The 22,557-nt window shown below is 36.8% G+C and overlaps 5 protein-coding genes across 11 annotated transcripts; 3 read left to right on the forward strand and 2 right to left on the reverse strand.

Moving 5' to 3' along the window:
• Positions 1–9: 9 nt before the first annotated feature.
• LOC105169670 (RING/U-box superfamily protein) lies at positions 10–3,958 on the forward strand. Of its 2 annotated transcripts, none has more exons than XM_011090141.3 (5): positions 10–181; positions 1,220–1,650; positions 2,404–2,432; positions 2,559–3,534; positions 3,636–3,958. In XM_011090141.3, the coding sequence occupies exons 2-4, from the start codon at positions 1,323–1,325 to the stop codon at positions 3,513–3,515; spliced, it is 1,314 nt and encodes a 437-aa protein (XP_011088443.1). In that variant the 5' UTR covers positions 10–181; positions 1,220–1,322; the 3' UTR covers positions 3,516–3,534; positions 3,636–3,958. The 2 variants fall into 2 exon arrangements, with proteins under 2 accessions (XP_011088443.1, XP_011088444.1); XM_011090142.3 differs by having other exon boundaries at positions 10–166.
• Positions 3,959–5,945: 1,987 nt separating this feature from the next.
• LEA (dehydrin LEA) lies at positions 5,946–6,943 on the forward strand. The gene is made up of 2 exons (XM_011090143.2): positions 5,946–6,313; positions 6,446–6,943. The coding sequence occupies exons 1-2, from the start codon at positions 6,083–6,085 to the stop codon at positions 6,701–6,703; spliced, it is 489 nt and encodes a 162-aa protein (XP_011088445.2). The 5' UTR covers positions 5,946–6,082; the 3' UTR covers positions 6,704–6,943.
• A 925-nt stretch (positions 6,944–7,868) lies between these two features.
• IMPL2 (inositol monophosphatase family protein) lies at positions 7,869–12,168 on the forward strand. Of its 6 annotated transcripts, none has more exons than XM_020696173.2 (10): positions 7,871–8,397; positions 8,521–8,599; positions 9,553–9,647; positions 9,732–9,781; positions 9,915–10,039; positions 10,227–10,293; positions 10,833–10,922; positions 11,200–11,311; positions 11,436–11,529; positions 11,794–12,168. In XM_020696173.2, the coding sequence occupies exons 1-9, from the start codon at positions 8,034–8,036 to the stop codon at positions 11,513–11,515; spliced, it is 1,062 nt and encodes a 353-aa protein (XP_020551832.2). In that variant the 5' UTR covers positions 7,871–8,033; the 3' UTR covers positions 11,516–11,529; positions 11,794–12,168. The 6 variants fall into 6 exon arrangements, 5 of the variants coding, with proteins under 5 accessions (XP_020551832.2, XP_020551833.2, XP_020551831.2 ...); XM_020696174.2 differs by having other exon boundaries at positions 11,901–12,168; XM_020696172.2 differs by having other exon boundaries at positions 11,812–11,869.
• Positions 11,830–15,693, reverse strand: LOC105169673 (26S proteasome regulatory subunit S10B homolog B). The gene is made up of 10 exons (XM_011090145.3): positions 15,448–15,693; positions 14,384–14,503; positions 13,815–13,951; positions 13,566–13,727; positions 13,397–13,483; positions 13,237–13,323; positions 13,007–13,144; positions 12,697–12,888; positions 12,523–12,621; positions 11,830–12,185 (listed from the first exon to the last, which is right to left on the reverse strand). Exons 1-10 carry the CDS (start codon positions 15,551–15,553, stop codon positions 12,111–12,113), a joined length of 1,203 nt encoding a protein of 400 aa, XP_011088447.1. The 5' UTR covers positions 15,554–15,693; the 3' UTR covers positions 11,830–12,110.
• A 552-nt stretch (positions 15,694–16,245) lies between these two features.
• On the reverse strand, positions 16,246–21,996 carry SAE2 (SUMO-activating enzyme 2). Its single transcript, XM_011090146.3, has 11 exons — positions 21,667–21,996; positions 21,493–21,582; positions 20,607–20,690; positions 20,302–20,520; positions 19,906–20,007; positions 18,993–19,451; positions 18,670–18,899; positions 18,253–18,346; positions 17,933–18,115; positions 17,529–17,626; positions 16,246–16,921 (listed from the first exon to the last, which is right to left on the reverse strand). Exons 1-11 carry the CDS (start codon positions 21,697–21,699, stop codon positions 16,567–16,569), a joined length of 1,947 nt encoding a protein of 648 aa, XP_011088448.1. The 5' UTR covers positions 21,700–21,996; the 3' UTR covers positions 16,246–16,566.
• Positions 21,997–22,557: the final 561 nt, after the last annotated feature.

The following is a 22,557-nucleotide window of genomic DNA, read 5'->3' on the forward strand; positions in this document are numbered from 1 at the left end:
CGTCTCTCGCTCTCTCTCCCCCCCCCCCTCCCTACATACACAGATTGTATATGTTATTTTAGTATACTTAAATGCATATGTAATTTATATAAGTTACTGACTCTCAACATACACTTACGAAGTCTCTCTCTCCTCTTTTTGTCTAGGGTTCGTGAGCGGTGAAAAGGTACCCTTCGATCGCGTAAGTTTGTTTGTTTCTATAAGGAGATGCAGTTTCCTTTCTTTCTTTCTTTTTAAATTTTTATTTTGCAGTTACTGTGAAGTATGCGGATTTGTTTTTCTTTTGTTTGTTTGTTTTCCTCGAAAAAATGTGTTAAGAGGAGGTGAAAATTAAAATTATATGGATTAGATGGTAAATATAATGCCAGAGTATTTTGACTTTGATTTTCAGTTGTTTAGGCATGAGTTTCGGATCTCTATTGACCTGCGCAGTGCGGGACTCGTCGTGTTTTTAGTGTTTTTATTAGTCTTCTCTTCCAAAATTAGCACTTGAAACTCGAGTGTTAGTTTCCCCTATTTTTAACCAATATAAAGTTTATCAGTTTAGGTATTGTTCACTTTGAAACTCTTTCGGGAATTTGTACGCCTTCGGGTTCTTGTACTTTTTGTCTAATTTTTGGAATAGCTGTTCCAGAATGGGTGAACTGTTATATTAAATCGTCAAGAATGACGTGTCCTAAGCCGAGTTGTTGGAGGTGTGGTTTTAGTAAGACTGAATATGTAATAGGAATTGTGTGGTGATTCTGATTTAGTTGATTGTTGATTCAATTGTTGGGTCCTTATTTTCATTTTAGCGGGGTTTGTTGCTGTGGGGAAAAAAAATCAGTTGTGGAATTTGCTTATTCCCAGTGGAAACATAGATTTTTGAGAATTTTTAATTAATAAATGTATTCTTAGAGTGCTTCCCTTTTTACTTGTCACATCTTGTGATGATTGTGTCGTAAAGGGTTATTCTCAATTCTGTGGTGGTAAGCATCTAGAGGAAATTATGATTAGTATAATTCATGCTTATTTGTGGCATAAAAGAGTTGAAACTTTTGTTGGGATTGTGCATTCTTAAGGCTTTGAATGTTAGATTACTACTTTATTTCTAAGAAATTAAAGGGGATCTGCTATGTTGTATTACATAGTGGCTAAAAACAGATGGAATAAGGAGTACCAGCATTCACGACTTCTTAATTTGTTGTTGATGATAGCTGATTTTACATTACAATTGCAGGTTAATTTTGATCTATTGGTCTCGTTCACGTTCACTTTTTGGAGTTCACTGATGTAAAAGCAATTAGCTATAGTTATCACATTTTTGGCCAGTGTGAGAAACAATGGGAGCTGCTTGTTGTGTTGCCGCTAAGGATAGAACTATAACAAGTGGATCACCAGGCGAAACTTTGCAGAGGCATGCCCGCTATTCACCAACTTGGAGCTTTCGATGGGATAATCGTGTAAGAGTAGCTGGGGAAGAGACACCTGCAAATTGGTTACATAATGGAGGTTGTGGAAACGATCGAATGGAAGTCAAATCTGGAACCACTGTTGAAAATGCATTTGCTTCTGAGGATGGTAGTCCATTAGATAGTTTCCGATCACTTGCGTGGCAAAAGTCCCCTCTTTCTGAAGGAAATGATGGAATTTTAAGGCTTCCATCATCTGGTAATCACTATATGGTGGTTCCTATCTTCTTATTTTAAATGTTTTACAAAATATGAAGTAAGGTGATTGGAAGTAACTTCTTCAAATGGCAATTCTTTATTACTGAACTCCTGTTCAACTCAGTCATCATGATGATGAAGTGGAAAACATCCTCTCTATTCTAGGTCATCTGCTGTAGTGTCAAGGGACACTTGTATCTGCAACTTGTTAGGTAATTCACATGTTTAAAGAAAAGATTAAGAATTATCTTTGTACTAAGATGGGCATTTTTCAGGCACAGCTGTAGTATTACTTGGTAGATGCTGAGATAAACAGAATCAGAAAATATATTACAAAGATTATTTACTTGTGTAAAAAAGAAGCTAGAGAAATATGTGATGTTATGCAATAATTTTAGAATCAGTATGTGTGTGTGTGTCAGAGAGAAAAAGGAAGCCAGGGCTAGGCGCATTAGGATAAGATATAAGTCTAGACAGTATGTGCAATCTTTGTACTTAGGCGGTTGCATGTCCACATTTGATAATGTAAATCTTTGGTGTAACTGTCAGTTTTTCACTGATCATTAGGGCTTGAGTTCATTCTTTGGTAGGAAATAATTGTTTGTTAATATGCTCCTTTATCTATCAGATTGATTATCACTTCGAGCAAAATTGTAAGAAATACTGGTGATCCAAGTATCTACTTCTTTATTTTCTTTGGTTCTGTGTTAGATATCTTCAATACTTGTATACTTATTTATATTCTTTGTTGCAGATCAAGCTATTTCACAGAATATTGGAGAGGTATGTGGAGAGTATAGATAAAGTCAGTTGATTTCTTTTAGACCATGTAAACAAGCAAATATGTAGCTTGAGATTCTCTTCTGAAGTTCACATTATTTTTGTTTTGTTTTTGCTGTTACTAATCAGGTGAAGGAGCCATCCGACTCGCCATCTGTTTCATATCCATCCCCAATAAAGCTCTCTCCTTACCTTCCTTCAGTTTCATCTATATCAGCATCGCCACTGTCTTCCCAAAGCCACCTGCTTCCTCCAAACTCGACTCCTTCAAGATGGCATCACCGTTCTCCAGGACATCGGTTATTACGACAAGTCTCCGATAGCAGGATTCCAGAGTACAAGTCACCAACAATCTCAATATCTGAAGAGCCATCTTTGTTTCTTCCCCCTGCTTGGTGCAATGAATCGACGAGGGGCTCCAATGGTGGATCTTCAGACAGTTGGTCAATCCCTGGCTTCTCCGAGCTCATGACTACTCGGAGAGAGAGGTGGTCTTTTGATAGTGAAACATCAGGATTCAGCCGGGACAAAATTACAAGATCTAGTGGGCGTAATTCAGGATCTCCTTCTTTTGATCTCCAAACTTGTGGTATTTGTACGAAGGTTTTAACTGAGAGATCTTCATGGGGATGGAGCAGCCAGAAAATAATATCCACTAGTGAACTTGCTGTGGTTTCTGTTTTAACTTGTGGACATGTCTACCACGCGGAATGCTTGGAGTATATGACTCCTGAAATCAACAAGTACGATCCTGCTTGCCCAGTTTGTACTTTCGGGGAGAAACGGGCTGTGAAGATGTCCGAAAAGGCATTGAAAGCTGAACTGGATTCAAAAGCCAGGAAACGATCTAGGAAGCGTGTTGTTGACAGTGACCTCAGTAGTGATATTATGTTTGATCATCATAAAAGCAGTGGAGTTGAAGGAAGGAGTCCCAGGATGAGCTCAAGTTCAAGCATGAAGACCTCAATAGCAAAGCCGTTTCTGAGACGACACTTCTCATTTGGCTCAAAAACGAGTAGATCGACATCTGATAATCAACCTACTCCGAGAAGGGGCTTTTTCTGGGCAAGATCTAGCAAGAACTGAGCTTCCTCCATGGATTCAGGTAAGTTCCATCTCAGCTCTCAGAGCAAACTGAATATTATTTATTGACCTTTTTGAAGGCCAATATATTCTCTTTGTGATGCGTGTCCTGAATTTTTGTAGACTCAATACTGCGATTGGCTATCTCGGCTTTGTCTCTGTATTGGACAGTGTACAATGAAGTGGGAGAGAAGTCATCAGCATCTTCACCAAGAAAATGCAGCCAGATGTAGGATAGCTACTGCAGACAGACACTGTAAAGAGTGGGGGTAATACTTGATGGAGTTTCAATTCATTGTTATTATATAGAAAAAAGGAAAGTAGTAGGAATTGGAATTATGTGACTGTATGCTTTGGCTTGTATAATGGTAAGTGGTGTTTTTCCTGTTTAAGCTCATGAAATGAAATCACCCAGCTGGCCTGCGTGTAGGCACTGTGTGCTTGAAGTTTTTCTCGTACCGTACATGCACAGCAGCTTATAAATTAGGGTGAGTTGTTTTGAAGTTTGGCATACTATTTGGAAAACCACCCAATTTGCTTGATTTTTAACAATGGTCCGCCAATTAGTTCAATTTGTTAGAGTTTTTTAAATTCTTATATATTTTTTGTGATGTACTAATCAAAATATTTTGTGGATCATGAATTATAAATTTAATTATTTTGAGTTTTTTTATGAACTAATAGGATTTTTTTATATTTTTTCGTTATTTTCATTCACTCCATTTGATTTTTTTTTTGCAATTTTTTAGTTTTTTTTTTTGAAAAAATAAAATACAGAAAGACGAAAATTGACAATCTCAAACCTTCCTTTAAGAGTTTCATAATTTCATTAAATATTATGATGGTATTTGTAATATTTAAATTATGAGAAATATTTATAGTTTTGTCAAATTTGATAAAAATTCGTTTTAAGTTATCCTATAAATTATTATCATATACACCTCGGGCCGGCTGGGCTAATCCGGTTAGGACGTGATTGATTTAATAAAAAAGTGAAAAAGTCCAGTTTAAGCTTGTTTGGGGCCAAGTTAGTTTTGGGCTGGTCGGCTCACTCAATCCAATCACTTAGGACCACCTGATCTTGAGTTGCTAAGCTTTTAATATCGAATGGTATATAATTTTTACTTTATTTTTTAATTTAACTATTCTGACAGTTTTTATATTTTTGAAATTCTATTTTTTTTTATCTTTATTGTTATACTTTTAAATTTTTATTACATCAATACTCTTTAGTTTGTTTTTTTAAAGTTGATTTTAAGTTCTTTACCGATTTATTACTATAATTTGTTAGTCAAATTATTATATAGTTTTAACTATTCTTTTCCAGTTTATAATTTTTTTGTCTGATTTGATTAATTATTTATTTATTTCATAAGATAATTATTAAAATTATTTAAAAAAAAATATTCTAATTTCATAAAAATTGGGTTAATTACAACCATCTCTCTTAAGGTTTGACATATATGCAAATGCCTCCTCGTTATATGTAAATTTTCAAATGTTACTTTATTGTAACGAGAGTGTAACAACGAGCTTATTTATGTTTTCATCCAATTTTTATGGTGAATTGATCAAAATATTCTTTTAGATTGTAAATTATAATTATATATATTTCATAATTTTTTAAAATATTTTTATGAACTAATATTTTTTATAAATTACTTATTTTATGCATTCTCAATTTTATTTTATATTTTTTAAATATATCTTTTTTTTATGTTAAAAAAATTCAATAGGGTAAAATAAAAATGTCCATTTCACCGTCCCGGAGCTACATATTATTTTTCTATTTGAGGGTGATATTTATAATTTTTCAAACAATAAGAAGGTATTTATATGTCAAATCTCAGGAGAGGTAATAGTAATTTTTTTAAAAAAAATAAAATAAAAAAATATTTATAATTGTATGAAATTTTAGAAGGTAATAATAATTTTTTATAAAACGGGCACATCGAGGTCTGATATCAACCTTATTTAGGCTTTATTTATGAGCTGAATCTGAATTAAAAAATGAACCCAATTAAAACTTGTTTAAAAATATATCTGACTATGGAAAAGTCCATCACACCGCAGTGATTTTAAAATGTTTATCGGTAGAGTTGGTGGAGAAAGCTGGCACAATATGAAAAGATATATGGTTTATACGCGCGGCGTGCTGTAAATCTATCAGAAACGTAATAGCAGTGTAACAAACTGAAAAACGGATGATCTTTACACCAGCTCATTTCATGTTTCTGTGAGTTAGAAGCAGCTCATCCCAACCCGCAGCCCCTTTGGTTGGTTGAGAGCCTACGTGCCCTTATTTCACTTACGTGGCAGCTCTACACTTCATGTAAATCCCCAGCCACCTTCTTCAACACGTGTGACCACCTCATCAACATGCAGAAAAATGCCTTCTCCCACCGTCTTCAATTCTCTCAATTTAAATAAACACCCAAAACAATTTCTCAATTCTCAACATTCACAAACTCCCTTGATGTTTTCACTTTAAGCTCTATCGTTCCCGGAACATTCTGATTCTAGTGAAATTAGTGCTTGTCGATTTCGTTTCTGAAGGAAACGAGCTAGTAATGGCGGATTTACGCGATGAGCATGGGAATCCTATTCAGCTGGCAGATCAGTATGGGAATCCGGTTAAATTGACTGATGAGTACGGCAACCCCGTGCACATCACCGGTGTCGCCACCACGGGGCAGACGGCGGCTGTGGAGCCTCAGAGGCAGGTACCCCCTCCACCGCCGCAGCAGCAGCAGCAAGAACAACTTCGTCGCTCCGGCAGCTCGAGCTCTAGCTCTAGTTCGGTTAGTTCTGTTATGAATGAATTACTGAGATATCTTTTGTTTATACATGAAATATTGTCTGCGTCTTGTTTTTGAATTATGAGACGACTTAAAATTGATCCGAGTTTTTGTGATGATTGATAACATATATAGTCGGAGGATGATGGGCAAGGAGGAAGAAGGAAGAAGAAGGGGCTGAAAGAGAAAATCAAGGAGACTTTTGGGGGAGGTAAGCACAAAGACAAGGGTGAGGAGGCCGCACACAGCACACCAGCCACTACTACAGCGGCGAGCAAATCGTCGACCACCGTCCCTGGGCAGGCACCAGAGCACGAGAAGAAAGGCGTCATGGAAAGGATCAAGGAGAAACTCCCAGGCCACGGCCACCATAATCAAGCAAAGGAGCCATGAGTCGTGAGGCCAAACCAAGAGCTAGCTTAGTCTATATACATATATATAATTAATGTGCGTGTATTCGAATGTGCAGTTTGAGCTATGTAGAGTCTGTTGGATTGTTGGTGTCGTTGCTAGTTTTTCATGTGTTTTTAGGCTTGTTATTGTTATGCTGTATTGTTTGTTGGGAGATTTGTCTCTGATTTGTTTGCTGTTCCTCAGAGATGAGACTGATCGGAGTCGGTTTGTTGTGTTTGATCTTTCTGTCGTCTCCTTCACAGCTGATGCTGATTTAATTTCTTCCATCATCAAATTATTTGTCACTTGTTAGGTTTAAGAAAATACAAGTACAATGTATATTCCCTCCCTCCGCTGTCCCACTGGAGAAAGTGTTGAGCAACTCCAAATCCAATATTGCATACAACATTGGATACAAGGCGTAAAAGGTTACAGCGTAAGTGCACTTCCCCGAGCCCTTATTAGAGAATGCGTGGAAAAGGGATGATGAACGCAGGGCCGAAGTGGGAAGCCAGTAATTAAGCACAATGTGAAGTGGGTAATAGTGGGGTTAGCAATTTAATGGTGAGCTCCCATCCCCTAGATATGGGGAACTTGTATTTATTAATAAATGAAAATGAAGATCTAAAAACTATATGAAATAAAAAAGAATTGGAGTCTGAGTTAAGAATAGAACATTGTGACCAACAGAAGATAGTTTTTTATCTTTAAATTAATTCACAAGGACGTGGGGTATTACTTTTCTACGAGAAACACAATTAAAATCAAAGGAGACTGAAGAAAGACATTCCCCGATGCGATGCAGAAATAGCTTATTACTGATTGATATATAAATATCATTCATGTTTTATGCTACCCATTCAAATTGAAGTTTTATAAATAAATTTAAAATAATAAAAAAACTCCAAAAGTTTAAAAAGGAAAGACACGAAATTGTAGCCTATATTTGCACTTATACTTATTTTATTTATTATTAGTTATATCAATAATTTTGTATTTTTATATATTTAAAGTTTATTTATTTTGTCAGTTTAATCACTTCTTTATTTTATTTTTTTTTCTATTTTATTTTAATTAAAGAAATAACAAAATTTTGATTTAGGCATAGCGTGATTCGCCTGTGCTTGTTACTTTTTATAAAGCCAGCTGCGATTCAGCTGAGAGGGATCCAACGGTGGGAAACACGTCGACGTCCACTCCTTAGTCCCCCTCCTTCATTTGCACTTCCTCCCGCCCCCTCCCCCAACAAGCCCTTTTACATCACGCACCGCCACTGCGATTGAATGCCGAAAAGTCCCTTTCTCATTTTCCCGCCTATATAAACTCTTCAATGCAAACACAGATTCTCCAAATGCTTTCTCTCTCTCACTCCAACTCGCTCTCTCTATACCCTTGCAGAAGCTCCACTCTTTCCTCTCGTCCTGCATTTCCCCAATCTGCATTCTGCAATCGAAATTATTTGAGTTCAGCCTCAAATTTCAGATCAATTCAATTCAATCCAATTAGAATGACTTCGGTTGATTCTTCTCTCTCTATTGGTCATAAGTGCAGCAATGAAGCTATTTCCGTGAGATTGGCCAATTCTGACCTCGACGACTTCGTCGACGTGGGCAACCGGCTCGCTGACGCCGCCGGCGATGTCATTCGCAAGTACTTCCGTAAAAGCTTCGACATCCTCGATAAAGAGGATTTAAGTAAGTTATTTAATGATTTTTTGTTAAAAGTTATTCGTGCTCGTGTCTTTTAATTGTCAAATTACTTTTTAATCATAATGTTGAGTTTTTCAATTGCCTTGTAAGTGATTAAGTTGTAATTAGGTCCTGTGACGATTGCTGATCGAGCGGCGGAGGAGTCAATGGTGAAAATTATACAAGAGTATTTTCCTTCGCATGCGATGTGAGTTCTCTTATTTACGTATTTATTTATTTGTATTTTTGGTGCTTGGAGGGAGTTATGGAAATTGATCAAACATTTCCGAAAGCCTTCTATATTCTATCCACGTAGCTTTTCATAACATGAGTTCGGCCAACTAGGTTCTTCCATCATTATGCGGGCCTGATCTTCTACCTGTTTTTCCTTTCTAAGCCGCGTTTATATAGCTCATCCTCCTCTTCTTCTTCATTATTTCATTGTTTCTTTTCTTTTTATTTATTTTCTTTGAAGTTGCACTGTTTTAATTCTGAACACTGTATAAGTAATATTCACGTGGAAGTAATACTTAATGAAATAGGCATGAGGCAAATTAATGGAGAGTGCAGTTAAAGTTGAAGGTGATGAAGCGTTATATATTATATACATAACTTTTGGCTCTAATTATAAAGGTGTAGATTAATTTCTATCTCTGGATGTCTCTGTAGGAGTTGTTTTTCTGCACAAAAGAGGGATAGTTAATGTGGCAGTTTCAGATCAGCCATGATTGACACGCATAAGTTACACATACAAGCGTGAAATAATTTGCATCTACGCGAGAGTATTGGTGTGATCCTATTTTGCTAATTGCATCCTGCAAATAAGTTCATAAATCCCTTCACACTCGGTAAGGAGAGTGGAACTTCTAGGGGATAAATTGCATAAAAAGTATAGAATATCATCATAGCTCTCTGTTAAATAGATATTTCTTGAAAAGGGAATTCATGTGATAGGGCAAACGAGAACATAGGGATATATCAATTATATGATGCATCTGGGTATACATGAATATAAATATTTTGACAGATCACAACTTATTTCCATCCCATAAAATGTTTATGGTATATTGGGAGAAGATCCATTCTGTTTCATTATTATCAAATTAGTTGTAGTTTTTCTAATTTTCATATCTAAAGTACAAGATGTTTGTCAATTTTCAGTTATGGAGAGGAGAATGGATGGAGGTGCAAAGAAGATTTTGCAGACTTCGTTTGGGTATTGGACCCAATAGACGGGACAAAAAGTTTTATCACTGGTATATATCTACATAATCTTTTAGCACTGTGGTAACTACGATGTTTTGGCTTAATAGTTGCTAATTGGTGTTATTTATTTATAGGCAAACCCTTATTTGGAACACTAATTGCTTTACTCCATAAGGGTAAACCGGTAAGAATTCAATCTACTCACAGCAAAGCCATGAAGAGATCTCTGGTTCTTATGCTGTTTTTTTCTTTTTTCTTTTGTTCTTCTTTTTTTTTTTTTATGATGTTTGTAAAAAACAATTTTTTGAATTGACAAGATTCTTGGCATTATTGACCAACCTGTCCTGAGAGAGAGATGGATCGGAATAATTGGGAGAAGAACTACCTTGAATGGACAGGAGATCTCTATACGCAAGTGTTCGCATCTCTCAAAGGCTTACCTGTATGTTCATACTTTTTCAATTGAGTATCTTACTGCAGTCCCTGGGAAAACTCTTGATAATGAGTTGATATAGACTATGTTCTACACATTGGTATTCTTAAGCTGTTTGTCAGTCACATGTCTTATGCTCTCTCTCTCTCTCTCTCTCTCTTTCTCTCTCTCTGTTGGGACTGGGTGTCTGTTTCAGGTACACAACAAGTCCACATTTATTCAGTGGGGATGCTGAAGTAGCCTTTGCTCGATTAAGAAATAAGGTATGTCCATTTGTGTTGCTACAGGTTGGATGTGTATAGTTCTGTTAACTTAAAATATGTATGATAAGTATTACACACATAAAAACATGGAATAAGTTTTAGTGAAACTTTATTTATTAGATTATGCATGAAGACCAAGTTCACACTAAGGAAAACACCAAGAGAATCAGAGAACTGCATCCATCTGTTTTAGATGTTTTTTGCCTCCTAGTATCCTGTGTTCTTTTGAGTTTCCTGTAGCTTTTTCAGTTGTCTGTGTATCTCAGTTTGAAGATATCTACTTAAAATACTTGATTGTCATATCAACCCCTTGTTTTGAGACATAGCTATCTGTTTTCTTGGAACTGATTTTCTGTTTACCTGATGAAAGAAGTTGCCAACTTGCGGTTAAGTGATTGTTTATCTGCTTCACCTTTTGATTTATTTGGTGTTGAATCGTTTCTGTTAGTCACACCTCTGCATGCGCTCGCATTACCTTTTTGCATGGATAGAATTCACGCTTTATTCCATTCTAATATTCAATTTGTTTGATATTGCAGGTCAAAGTACCACTATATGGCTGTGACTGTTACGCCTATGCATTACTGGCCTCAGGTTATGTAGACCTCGTTGTTGAATCAGGTCTCAAGGTGTGCTGTATTTAATTTGGTGTGACCTTTAACCATGCTTTCCCTATTGAATTCTTAGCCAAATTTCTAGAGGATATTAGAAGATTTAGCAATTGTTTATGCATGGTGGTCAAAATCATTTTAGCCTTTCGGCTGCAAAGCTGGTGATATCGTGACTCCAGAGAATCACATAACTTGTATCACGTATCCGCCTCAGCATGTGATGAAATTGAAAGCTACCACTAGATAATTTATGATTGTCATATACACTGATGTTCTGTTATTTACCTTTTTCCAGCCGTATGATTTCCTGTCCCTGATACCTGTGATTGAAGGTGCCGGTGGGATTATAACTGATTGGAAAGGGCATCAACTTTGCTGGGAGGCTTCTTCTAAGGCACAGGCAGCTAGTACGAATTTCTGTAGCTTTCACTACTCGTTCTGTGAAGTCAATTTGACGACCATAAAGGTTATAACTAGCCAGTGCACCATACATGTGCTGAACCAACTCATTTCCTTTTTCCTCTTTTGCAGATTTCAATGTAGTGGCAGCAGGAGATAAAGGAGTGCATCAAGAAGCCCTAGACACACTACAATGGGGTAGGCCAGCATAGAGCCCCATATGCAGGTACAACTGAGATTTGGGTTCAGCCTCCTCCGAAGTATCAGTTTTATTTAGGATGCACCATCAAAGTGGTTCCAATGAGGCAATAAATTATCGTCTGCCAGGATTTGAAGTCAAACTTTAAATATCATCTTAACAATCAAAGAACTTGATTGTATAGCTAATTTATGTAGGACAAATTATTTTCTTTACTCGCCATACAACATTTATCTGTGGTTGCTTAAAAGGGCAAGTCCTATTAGTAATTAAACCTTTGGTTTGTTACAGATTATCGTGACCTTTCAGATTATGGGCATATAAGCATTTCTCTCAAATGAACAATATTCATCATTCCCATTCTTTGGTTAATGATATAGATTATCGTGACCTTTCAGATTATGGGCATATAAGCATTTCTCTCAAATGAACAATATTCATCATTCCCATTGTCTGAAGTAACAAAGACTAAGATGGCTGTGCCGGTTGTGAAAAATCTTCAATCAGCTGCAGAATAGGCATCTCCTTGGAAGCGGCATTTCAGAGGGATCTGATGAAACGAGGATACACTGCATCCACCAGTGGTACCAAACTTGTAGAACTGGCACCTAATCCTTCCCAAAATCAGTACTATAATGAGCACTTGATTCAAGCTTCTTAGCTTCATTCAGTTTCCTCACAGCCTAGGAAAAGTTTCAAGCACGAGAAAGTCAAATTCATTGCAAAAATAAATCAGGAAAGATGCAATAATTGATTCCTACACACACGCAGACGCACATACACACCCAATGCATCACATTTTTCTGACCAATCGGGGGATAGCAGGTACAATTCATAATTGCGGGAGTTCAATATTAGCCAAAAGATAGGCTGATGCAAGAAAATAACATAAATAACAGACCTGCCAAATACGAAAATGACAATAGTTTGGCTGCTTATCCTGCTTTCCTAAGTGCATCTATGAATTCAACTTTCAAGAGAAATTTCGCTATAGATATCTCAAAGTGCAGGAAAAGTTACCTTCATAAAATCTTCATGAATAACATAATCGCGCTCTGCCCGAATTGCAGACATTCCAGCTTCAGTGCAGATATTACGAAGGTCAGCCCCATTAAATCCCTGAACAAGCAACATGTTAATAAAACTGCTGTTCGACAACATTACTAAGAGGGTAAAAAAGCACTTCTAGCCCACCTCAGCAAGTTTAACAACAGCCTCATAATCAATTTCGCCATGCTTGGCTATCCCAGCAGCATGTATTTTGAGAATTTCCATTCTCGACTGTTCATTAGGTAATGGTATCTCTATTTTCCTGTCTAAGCGACCAGGTCGAAGTAGTGCAGGGTCCAGAACATCAGGTCTATTAGTTGCCATTATCATTTTAACCTGCAAACAACAATTCAAATCACATTACAGTGTAGTCGAGCTAGTATTCCATGCAAGTGGAAAAAGATGCTTGAACTTGGGTAAATATTTCCATATTTAACACTGGATTAAACAAGACCTTCCCAAGCTGGTCAAACCCATCAAGCTGGTTCAGCAATTCCATAAGTGTCCTCTGAATTTCACGGTCAGCACTTGTACCCTCACTAAATCGACGTCCACCAATGGCATCGATCTCATCCATAAATATGATGCAGGGCTAAGGAAACAGTCTTCTTTAACGTCAATTCAATCTAATTCAAATTCTTATATTCAGTTAGACAAAAAGTTCACAGTGCATCTAATACTTACTTGGTGATCACGGGCATAACCAAACATTTCCCTGATCAATCTTGCACTCTCACCTATATACTTATCAATAATAGCACTTGATACAACCTGCATGGTTATTCTTGTAAGAAGCTACAGGCATGACATGAAGACTGTATGAGAGGTTTTAGGATCTACTCACCTTTAAGAAGTTGGCATCTATGTTACTAGCAATTGCTCTGGCCAACAATGTCTTTCCAGTTCCGGGGGGTCCATAGAGAAGTACACCCTAAAACAGGTCCACAATGTATTGTCGAAAAAACAAGCGATGGAATATTAAGAATCACCAACTACGCTTTATGTGGTGTTACCTTGGGAGGTTTAATGCCAACTCTTATGAAGAGTTCAGGATTCATCAGAGGTAATTCGATAGATTCTCTCAGTTCTCTGATTTGATCTGACAGCCCACCTACAGCAGAATAACTAACATTTCCAGGATCTTCATGAAGCATATTATAAACAACAGGATCTACCTGAAGTATACATCCACAATAATGCATCAGCAAAACTAGCCATAACCAGTTAAACCTTAAGCATTAGTATCAAGCGCATTTGTGTACCTCACGAGGGAGAGCTCGCATAATTGTCAGTGTTGTCATATCAAGAACCACCCTGGTCCCTGCTGTAAGCTTGTCTTTGTCCACCTTACTGCGGCATCCAACCACATATCTCGGGCCACTGCTTGCTTTGACTATCACTAATATGGCAAAATAAAACAATATTTCTTAAATAAAAAATATGGAAGCACAACTGGAATCAGATAAATCAGGACAGTGACCTAGCCTATAGTAAGAAATCAAATAAAATATGCAAGCACTACTCAGTAACGGCTAATGCCAGTGGTTGCAAGACCTCTTTAAAATAATCTTGTGTTTGTAGATTGCAGAATCCATCTATCTGTTCTACCGAGGATTTAAATTAATAGTCTTCCAGAAGCAAATATGGACCAGAAACATGTAATAGAGACGAAGTGCAAGAAGATAAGTAACAGTCCAGTCCTAGAATGTTGCACATTTTAAGAACGAGAAGGAAATAGATGTCTTACAGCACTATTTAAAAACCAAAGAAGAGGAAAGAGATGTCTTACAGCAATATTTAAAATCAAAGGAAAAGGAAATAGATCTCTTACAACGTTCATTATCCAGAGGCCTCAGTACTTCGCCTATGATCTGCCCAACACTCTGGAGTGACTTCAAATCATCTTCTGTTTTAGCATATTCCTTCTTTGTAGCTCTTAAATTCTCCCTGGCTGTACAAAATCGGATATTGCTATAGTGTATTACATATTCCAAGACAAAGGAAAATTATACATGATAAAGATAAAAGTTGCTATCTACCAGCTACATAGTTCAGATGTACCATCGAACAAAAAGCATGCACCAAATCCATTCACAAAAAGGTGTAGCAGAAATAACAACCATCAAGTTCTGGAGAAATTAAAGCACCTCAAGTTTTTTTCTTTTTTAAAATAAAGGATTTATTCAACTCTAGTCATGTAAAATTAACCATAAGTATAAAAATGAGAAGGAAAAGCAAATGCATCACAATTTTCTGGTTGCTTCTAGAGAATTACATCCACGCATGAACCATGGTAATTTGCTTATGCCGCGTCTCAAAACCTAAATCAATTAGTTTCAAGATGCCCCAGCTAGGCTTCCTATAAAAAGAACTAATGCCCCTGCATGAAGCAATTGCCCAGTCACACTGAGTAATAACAATCAGACTCAAGCAGTAATCAGATTGAACTACAACCAAAATCCAAAGTCTAAAGTGATTCCATATTTCTAGTTTAATGCGTGATGAATCAATTGAATTATCCAATTCAATTTGTTCAAGCAAAAACATCCGCATGGAGCTCAGTTCCATCAAATAGCCATACAATAGCATGTAATAAAGTTATTCTAAAATGTTAAATGCATGCATCTGCAACTACAAAATAGACAAACCAAAACATAAAATCCACCGCCACTATCTTGATCCATAGCTCATCATACATTCAATAACCCCCAACAGCACAAAGCCAGACTCCGTAAATCCTCCTTAAATCAGACGCGTGAAAACACACACCAATTAGAACCAAAACAAATTAGTAACACACAATGCAACATAGATCGACGGTTTTCAGAGAAGGTGATCACAAGTCAACACTACAGCACAGACACAAATGAATTAGGGTTTAAAAAACGCGATTACCAGACCGAACTCGGCCTTCCAGTTCTTTGTGGTTTAGGAGCTTTTTCCGGTACTCAGCCATCGCCAACTTGCGGCGAGCATCCTCGTTTTCGCTAGCCATTGACATCTTCCTCCTCCTCCTCCACCTCCTTCTTCCTTCCTTTTGTCTTTCGATTTTTTGGGTTAATGTCTTGTTCTATTCTAGTCTGGAGGTGATCTCCGTCCAGCTTGCTAACGAAGAAAAGAGAGTTCTCTACTGAGGAGCATTTGTGGAATTGGGCCGTAGATGTAGGCCACTCTATTATGAGACATGGCCCATTCTCCACTGTTTGGTTACGGAGAATTCCTTAGCCGTTATTTCTCGGGAAATGCAGATTTATACCATTTTTTAAAATTAAAGAGTATGTATATGTACTCATCACACAAAGTAAAACAAAATTTCGAATGGCAATCTAATCATCCCCAGAGCTTTCAAATTATATACAACACAATAATTCATAATGAGATTTAAACTTTTGAACTTTTTGCTGTTTGCCTTTCCATTAAAAATTCCTTTATTGTCTTCTCCTTAATGAAAATGAATAAGAGGTTATTATACAGCGACCGAATATTAGACCATCTCATAATGACAGAATCACCAAGTTGTCTCCATTATCATCATCCCAGTGCGCTTGTTAATCCTGCAAATTAGATGTAATTTGCTATCTTCACCAACTCATTATACCGAGAGATATTATCAACAGCGTTTCCAGGTAAATCTATGGCAACAAAGAATCAATTGGAGGTACGATTCATGCAGGAGCAGCAAACATGAGCATAGACATCAAATATTGGGCACTGCTAACAGGGCCATACTTTCTTTTCCCTAATTTTCAAGATTCTACATACACAAACCTTACTAATGACAAGTTACATAGTTAATATCTCACCTAATCTAGTGAGTTAGAATACATCATAGGATCAGGGCAAACTCAGTTTCTCGTCCAGGCTAGACTGATCCAACCTCCTGTCAAAAATCGCAAGTACCTAAAAACAAATATTCCTCTAGTTGCAAGCACCAAAAGAATCACCATTTTCTTTGTATTCTACAAAGTTAGGGTGAGATATGCTGATCGAGATCAAAACAAGGAAGATGAATAGCTATTGTTCCCTTTTCTTCTTGCTATTCTCGGAGCTCCCACCATCAAGCATTACCACATCATTGTTATTATCAGCCTCTTCTGCTTTTCTTTTAAATTTTGCCTCATTTCTAAAAGATGAAGCATCTGAACTAGCAGCACTGGAAATGTCGGATAACTTCCTTTTCTTCGCAATTTGTGCTGGGATGATTTGTAACTCATCATCGTCTTCCATCACTAGAGAAGTAGTTTCAGACACACGAGAGGTGCTCGCACCATTATCAGTAGATCCCTTCCCATTCTTTTCTACAGCCAGAGGCTGTGTCCAGCCAGAGAGAACCATTCCATCAGGTTCCTTTTCCTCATCAAATTCCTCCCTGCAAAATTTAATGTGGGACTATAACTCAAAAGAAATTATACCATTTCAGCAGCAAGGAAAACAGGCTTAGCCAATCCAACCTCAAACAGATCAGAAAATTATATATCCCAAAAATAGGGTAGTGTCCCATTCCTCATGTGAGTGAAGAAAAAAAAAAAACAAAATTCAGTAGTCACTTCAGGAGAAAGATGTGTCAACATTGAATTTGTCTGTGACGCAAAAGCTGTCAAAGCCTGCAATTACACACTGATCTTTGAGCCTGCTAATACATGTTGCTACTTTCCACTTGTGAAGAAGTAATGATTTCAAAATTTCAGGCACTAGAAGCAAATGGGCAGTGAAATGATGGGATCACATGATAATCCACTAAAACTTTTTTTTTTAACTAGATAGATTAGATAATTTCATATGCATCTACATGACAGAAAACCCAAAAGATAATTAAGAAAGATATTGCCAAGAATCGCAATCAAAAGTAACACAGCAAATGTAGCGCAAATGCAAGCAAAAAAGATGAAATTCTAACACAGCTATGCATCGCTCTTTCATAAAGTGATAAGATCAGAAATATTAAGCAACAGAAACGACATTGGCATGATACAGACCTGTGCTTAACATTAATGCTACATTTTAGCTCTTGCTGAAGATCCTCAACAGTAAGGATTGTTCCGCCAATGACTGGAGAAGGAAGCTCAGATAGTACCTAACACAAGATGCACAAACTGAGCAAGACCCCATTGCCAAAAACATGGAAAGGCTTAAGGTACATTTGAATGAGAGGATTTGAATTCAAGGAAGGATTCAAATGATTCCATGTTATATGGGTTCACAGTGCCTCAAAATATAGCTAAAATGGGAGTTCATGAATTTGCAACCCATTGCAATACTGATTATCCAAATAAGTCCAGTTGATTGACTATTATGGATTCAAGATCCTTAATCCCAAATCCATTAATCGAATACAACCTAAACAACTTATAATGACGGACAAAATGAAGAGGCAATTAACCTTTTCCAAATTTGCTGCATAATTGGCAACTTCATCCTCCTCAAGATCATCACCAACCTCGTACAGAAGGGAAGAACCATGCATGATCAGAGGCAAATTCATGCCAAGCTTTGCTTTCACAATCTTGTCAACAAGGTCCTTCAACTTTGAGCCATGTGTATTTATCTCCAGAGTCAAAGGCGTCTACTTGACAAAAGCATATTATTGCATTAAAACAACATTATTCAAGCAATTGAAATGCAGTCCATTCAGCTAAAAAAATGAAACTTGTAAACTAGACAAAAGTTGGAATTTTAAGGGAAACAAGAAAACCAACAGACCTCAGAGCAGACATAGCATGATTTGTTTGGCTCAAATGGCTCTACTGGCATTAGAAGCATCTTTCTTGAAGGATGCTCAAGGCAATAAGTCATCCTACAGATAACAGAACCAATTAGAATATGAAATTAAACAAATAACAGTAAATACATAGTGAATTAATCTTTAGTTAATTAGAAAAAGGATGCTAATTTATCAGGCTCATCACATTTATATAGTTCCTCAGATGAACAGGAGTTCAGTAGAAGTATGGAATTATTCCCCCCTTAAAATACAAAGAAAGAAGGAAATTATATGCATCCCTCAGTCCAAGATAATAGGCAAATTTCATTTAATCTAAAAATTAAAACACATCAAATAGTAATTAGGTGACTAGGTAAGGCATGTGAGCAAATGGTGGTATAACCAATACAACCTACCTATAGTTTTTAATATCATTTTGCAGCACCTTAATAGCCTCAATCACAATCAATCCAGCAATGATGGCATTTGTTGTCGCAACAGCATGTACAATATTGCCGGCAATACCTTTGGCCTCAAAAAGGCTATGCAAAGGTATGCCAAATGAAGAAGCTCTGATATTTGCTGCAGCTGTAACAAATTCAACAGCTAGCTGATCATCTTTGTCAAAAGTCAAGTTACCAATCTCCTGGAAAGGAAAAATTTGGGTATCAACTACAATCAAGGAATACGCGATGAAGAATACTGAGAACTTTAGAAAATTAAAGAAGTTGTGTCAAACCTTTTCTCGTTTTGAAAAAAATAATTTCAGGGCCTCAAGAAATATAGCTGAGTTCTCCTTTAAGCTCCAAAGATCCTGTGGATTTTTCAGGCCAAGAGATGCCATTGCAGAAATTGACGAAGGGTTTCCAGCTACCAAATTTTTAGCCTGATTTCCATTCTGACTGACAGGTTCAACAGGAATTACATCTTTGCTATAAATAGGCCTCGGCCTGTTACGATTTTTCCATGTATCTTCATTTGATAAAGCTAACTCGATGTTGTAACCAAAAACGTGATCAAATATTCTCCGTCCGTAGTGTTCAATATCTTCTTCATTTTTGCGTTCAAAAACATCTTCAGATTGTTGTGATGAGCTGGAAGCATCACTTGCACGCACGTTCAGGTCATTATCCTGATTCTTGTCCCCAAATAATTTTGCAAAAAGCAGGTCCTTCGCCCATACAATACAGTGAACAAACTGCAGTTTTGAAGCAACACATGATAACATTGTAGCAAAAAGTTCATGAGTCTTGCCATCTAGGACTAATTAAGGGCTAGAACAGAAGCATTATTTTCAACCAGATAACTGCAATCAATTAGTATCATCAAAATGTTAATGCTCCCAAACTGTCCAAAGAAAGAAAGTGCTCTCAAAATATCTGCCAAATACAAGTGGTCGTATTCATGCAGACAAGAAGCAGAAATGATCTAATAGCACCTGCACAAGGTCCATATACTAAAAAGTCTACTCAAATGACCACTTCATATGCATCTACTTAGGCAGCAGCAAATTTTTAGTCCCATGCAAGATAAGCACAATTAAGGTTCCAGTATCCTGCAGTTATAATCTAATGCATGATGAAGTGAAGCATAGTTCTTATAGAAGAAAAGTTCACAGCACAAGGAAGAAATTAATACAGAGGCGCTTATACCTTTGATGGAGTACTTGTGATAGTGCAAACAGGGTAAGTTTTGGGAGCTGGCTTAGGCTGGCATTCATAACATTCTGTTCTACCCTTTATGTGAACAGTAACCTGCCTCCAATTATCCAAAGATATAAAAGATTTTAGGAAACACTTTGACAGTAAATTATAGGCATGAATAATTCAAAGGAATAAAGGAAAATATTTTAATAAAGGTTGCTGAAGCAAACTTATGCAAGAAGTACAAACCGGAAGATTAAACTTATCTTGTTACACAAGCAGTAAAGTACATCCTATTCCAGTGAGCTATAAACAGCATGGTTCACTACTGGAGATTCTAATGCAATGACAGTAGTAGCACAAATTAAGTATAAGTGCCTATAAACTCTTACAAGAAAACACCACCTGTCCCAGAAAGCCAGTGGTCCCACTTTCAACCAATGGCACACCAGCTGCCAAGCAAAGACGGTTCACATGTCGTCTGGCATCTAAGTTGTCAAGCCCATTCAACACAACATTAAATTGCTTAAAGAAATCAACATTGAATTCAGGGTCTTTCACATTTGCATGGTATGGAGTAATGCTGATGTTAGGTCTAAATTTCAGCACTGCATCACGAGCAACCTGGTTGAACATTTATCCAGATAATATTAGGAAAAGGTCCGAGGATGACAGCAGCCAGCACAATAGAAGTTGAGTTCTCTACTCACTTTGGCCTTAGATTGCCCAACATGTGATTGTCGAAACAAAAACTGTCTGTTTAGGTTGCTGACTTCAATTGTATCCATGTCAATCTGCAAAGCAATGTCAAAAATATTACATCCTTCCACATGGGATTATGTATTTGATAAAATAGAAGATGATTCTTAAAAACATCTAAAATTATGCTGTGAGTATAACTGACTTTCTCTACTAATTCTCACCGACTATCAGTAGAAGAAAGTTAATGATGTACGATTTATCGAGTACTAGTTCCTATATGATTAATACTGAATATAATCAGAGGAAAGTATGGGATGAAAGATGCATCAGATATAGTCCCAATCTGATAGGTTTCTTCTTCTTCCACATAATTAAAAATCGATCTAAATAAATAAATTCTCCATTCCCTTCCATGTCTTTGCAGCATCTCGAACAGACAAGCATCCAAGCTCAATCTAACATTTTTGTGCCTCCCTAAATCGCATAAGCTTATAGGCAGGTCTTATTATATTGCCAAACATTAGGTAGCATAGAACTGAAGCATCAGATCTAATTTACAAACCCAACTAACAAATCACTTCAAAGTCAAGCACAACTATTTTCAACCCAAATCCACACACCCTATTTCCTCTCACCGACATGCACCCTAAATTTTTCAATCACTCAGCCTCGCCAGATGCTCACACATAATCGCAGAAAAACCTACTAAACCTTCTCTAAAACACGCATAGCACACTACAACTGCAAGGTGCAACCTAGGCTGCATTAAGCTCAGCCAAATAAGCCTTTCCTAAAACCCTAGATACAAAACCGTAAAAATCTATGGTGATACAAATAACTCAAAGTAGCCTAGAAAATACTCCAACAGTGCAAAATATGAGAAATTCTACTCACTATGTGGACGTCTTTGAAACCTGACAGCGCGAGGGTTTTGAGAAGTTCGCATCCAATACCGCCGGCGCCCACCATAAGCACTTTTGCGCCCTAACCACACCAGATATTCAGTACTCAATTGAGTTAAAGTTAAAAAAACTATACAATCATGGCAAAATAGAGCAAATACGGTACCTTAATTGCAGATAGCTGTTGCTCGGAAGCCATTGCAGACACGGAATCAGAGCAAGTCAGCGGTTGAACAATAGAGACGCAAAACTACGCGCAACTAATGCAAACGATAGAATAAGAATTTGTGCGGAATTGGAAGCGTTGGGGGACTGAAACAGCGAGGGAATCTTTCGGGAAAATTTCTTGAGGAATGGGCGCCAAAAGAAAATGTTACTCTCCTCTTTTTATTGTGGAAGAAAGAAGAGAGTGTCTTTGGCTGCTGGAAGTCGAAAAGGGAAGAGGGGATAGAAAATAACCACTGCTGCTTCCATTTTTACTCTTTCTTTACACTTGTTTGACTTTGGAATTGTGTTTCAGTATATACTAATTTTTTGACATCCAAACAAAAAATTGTAGCTCAAAATCACGGAATCGCCCCCTACACAAACCATGTAACATGTTAGCTTATTTTGCTTTTTATATTCAAAATAATAGTAATATTATATTCAATATGATAATAATTTACCAGAATAAGAAGTACCTTATCGAATATATATATAGGTAAATTATAATAAGAATCTTCTAATTTTTTTTCTGTATAATTACAAATACCTCATCATTATATACAATTTATAAATAATTACTTGATTCTAATGATTGTCCAAACATTAATCCAGTCCATCAGTCTCTGTTAGATTTTAACCTGTTTTTACGGTGAATTAACCAACATGTCATTTTTTGTAGTGAATTATAATTTTACTGCTTAAATATATATATATATGGATAATTACACTTCTCTTTCCTGAGATTTGGTGTGATTACACGTGCATCTTCTATACTTTGAAAAATTACATCTAGCACTCTTGATGTCGTTTTCTTATAACAAATAAGTCCCTCCGTTAGTTAATATTCACT

This window comes from Sesamum indicum, linkage group LG8 (genome assembly GCF_026168435.1).
Source record: "Sesamum indicum cultivar Baizhima isolate 11 linkage group LG8, ASM2616843v1, whole genome shotgun sequence".
Taxonomy (NCBI): Eukaryota; Viridiplantae; Streptophyta; class Magnoliopsida; order Lamiales; family Pedaliaceae; genus Sesamum; species Sesamum indicum.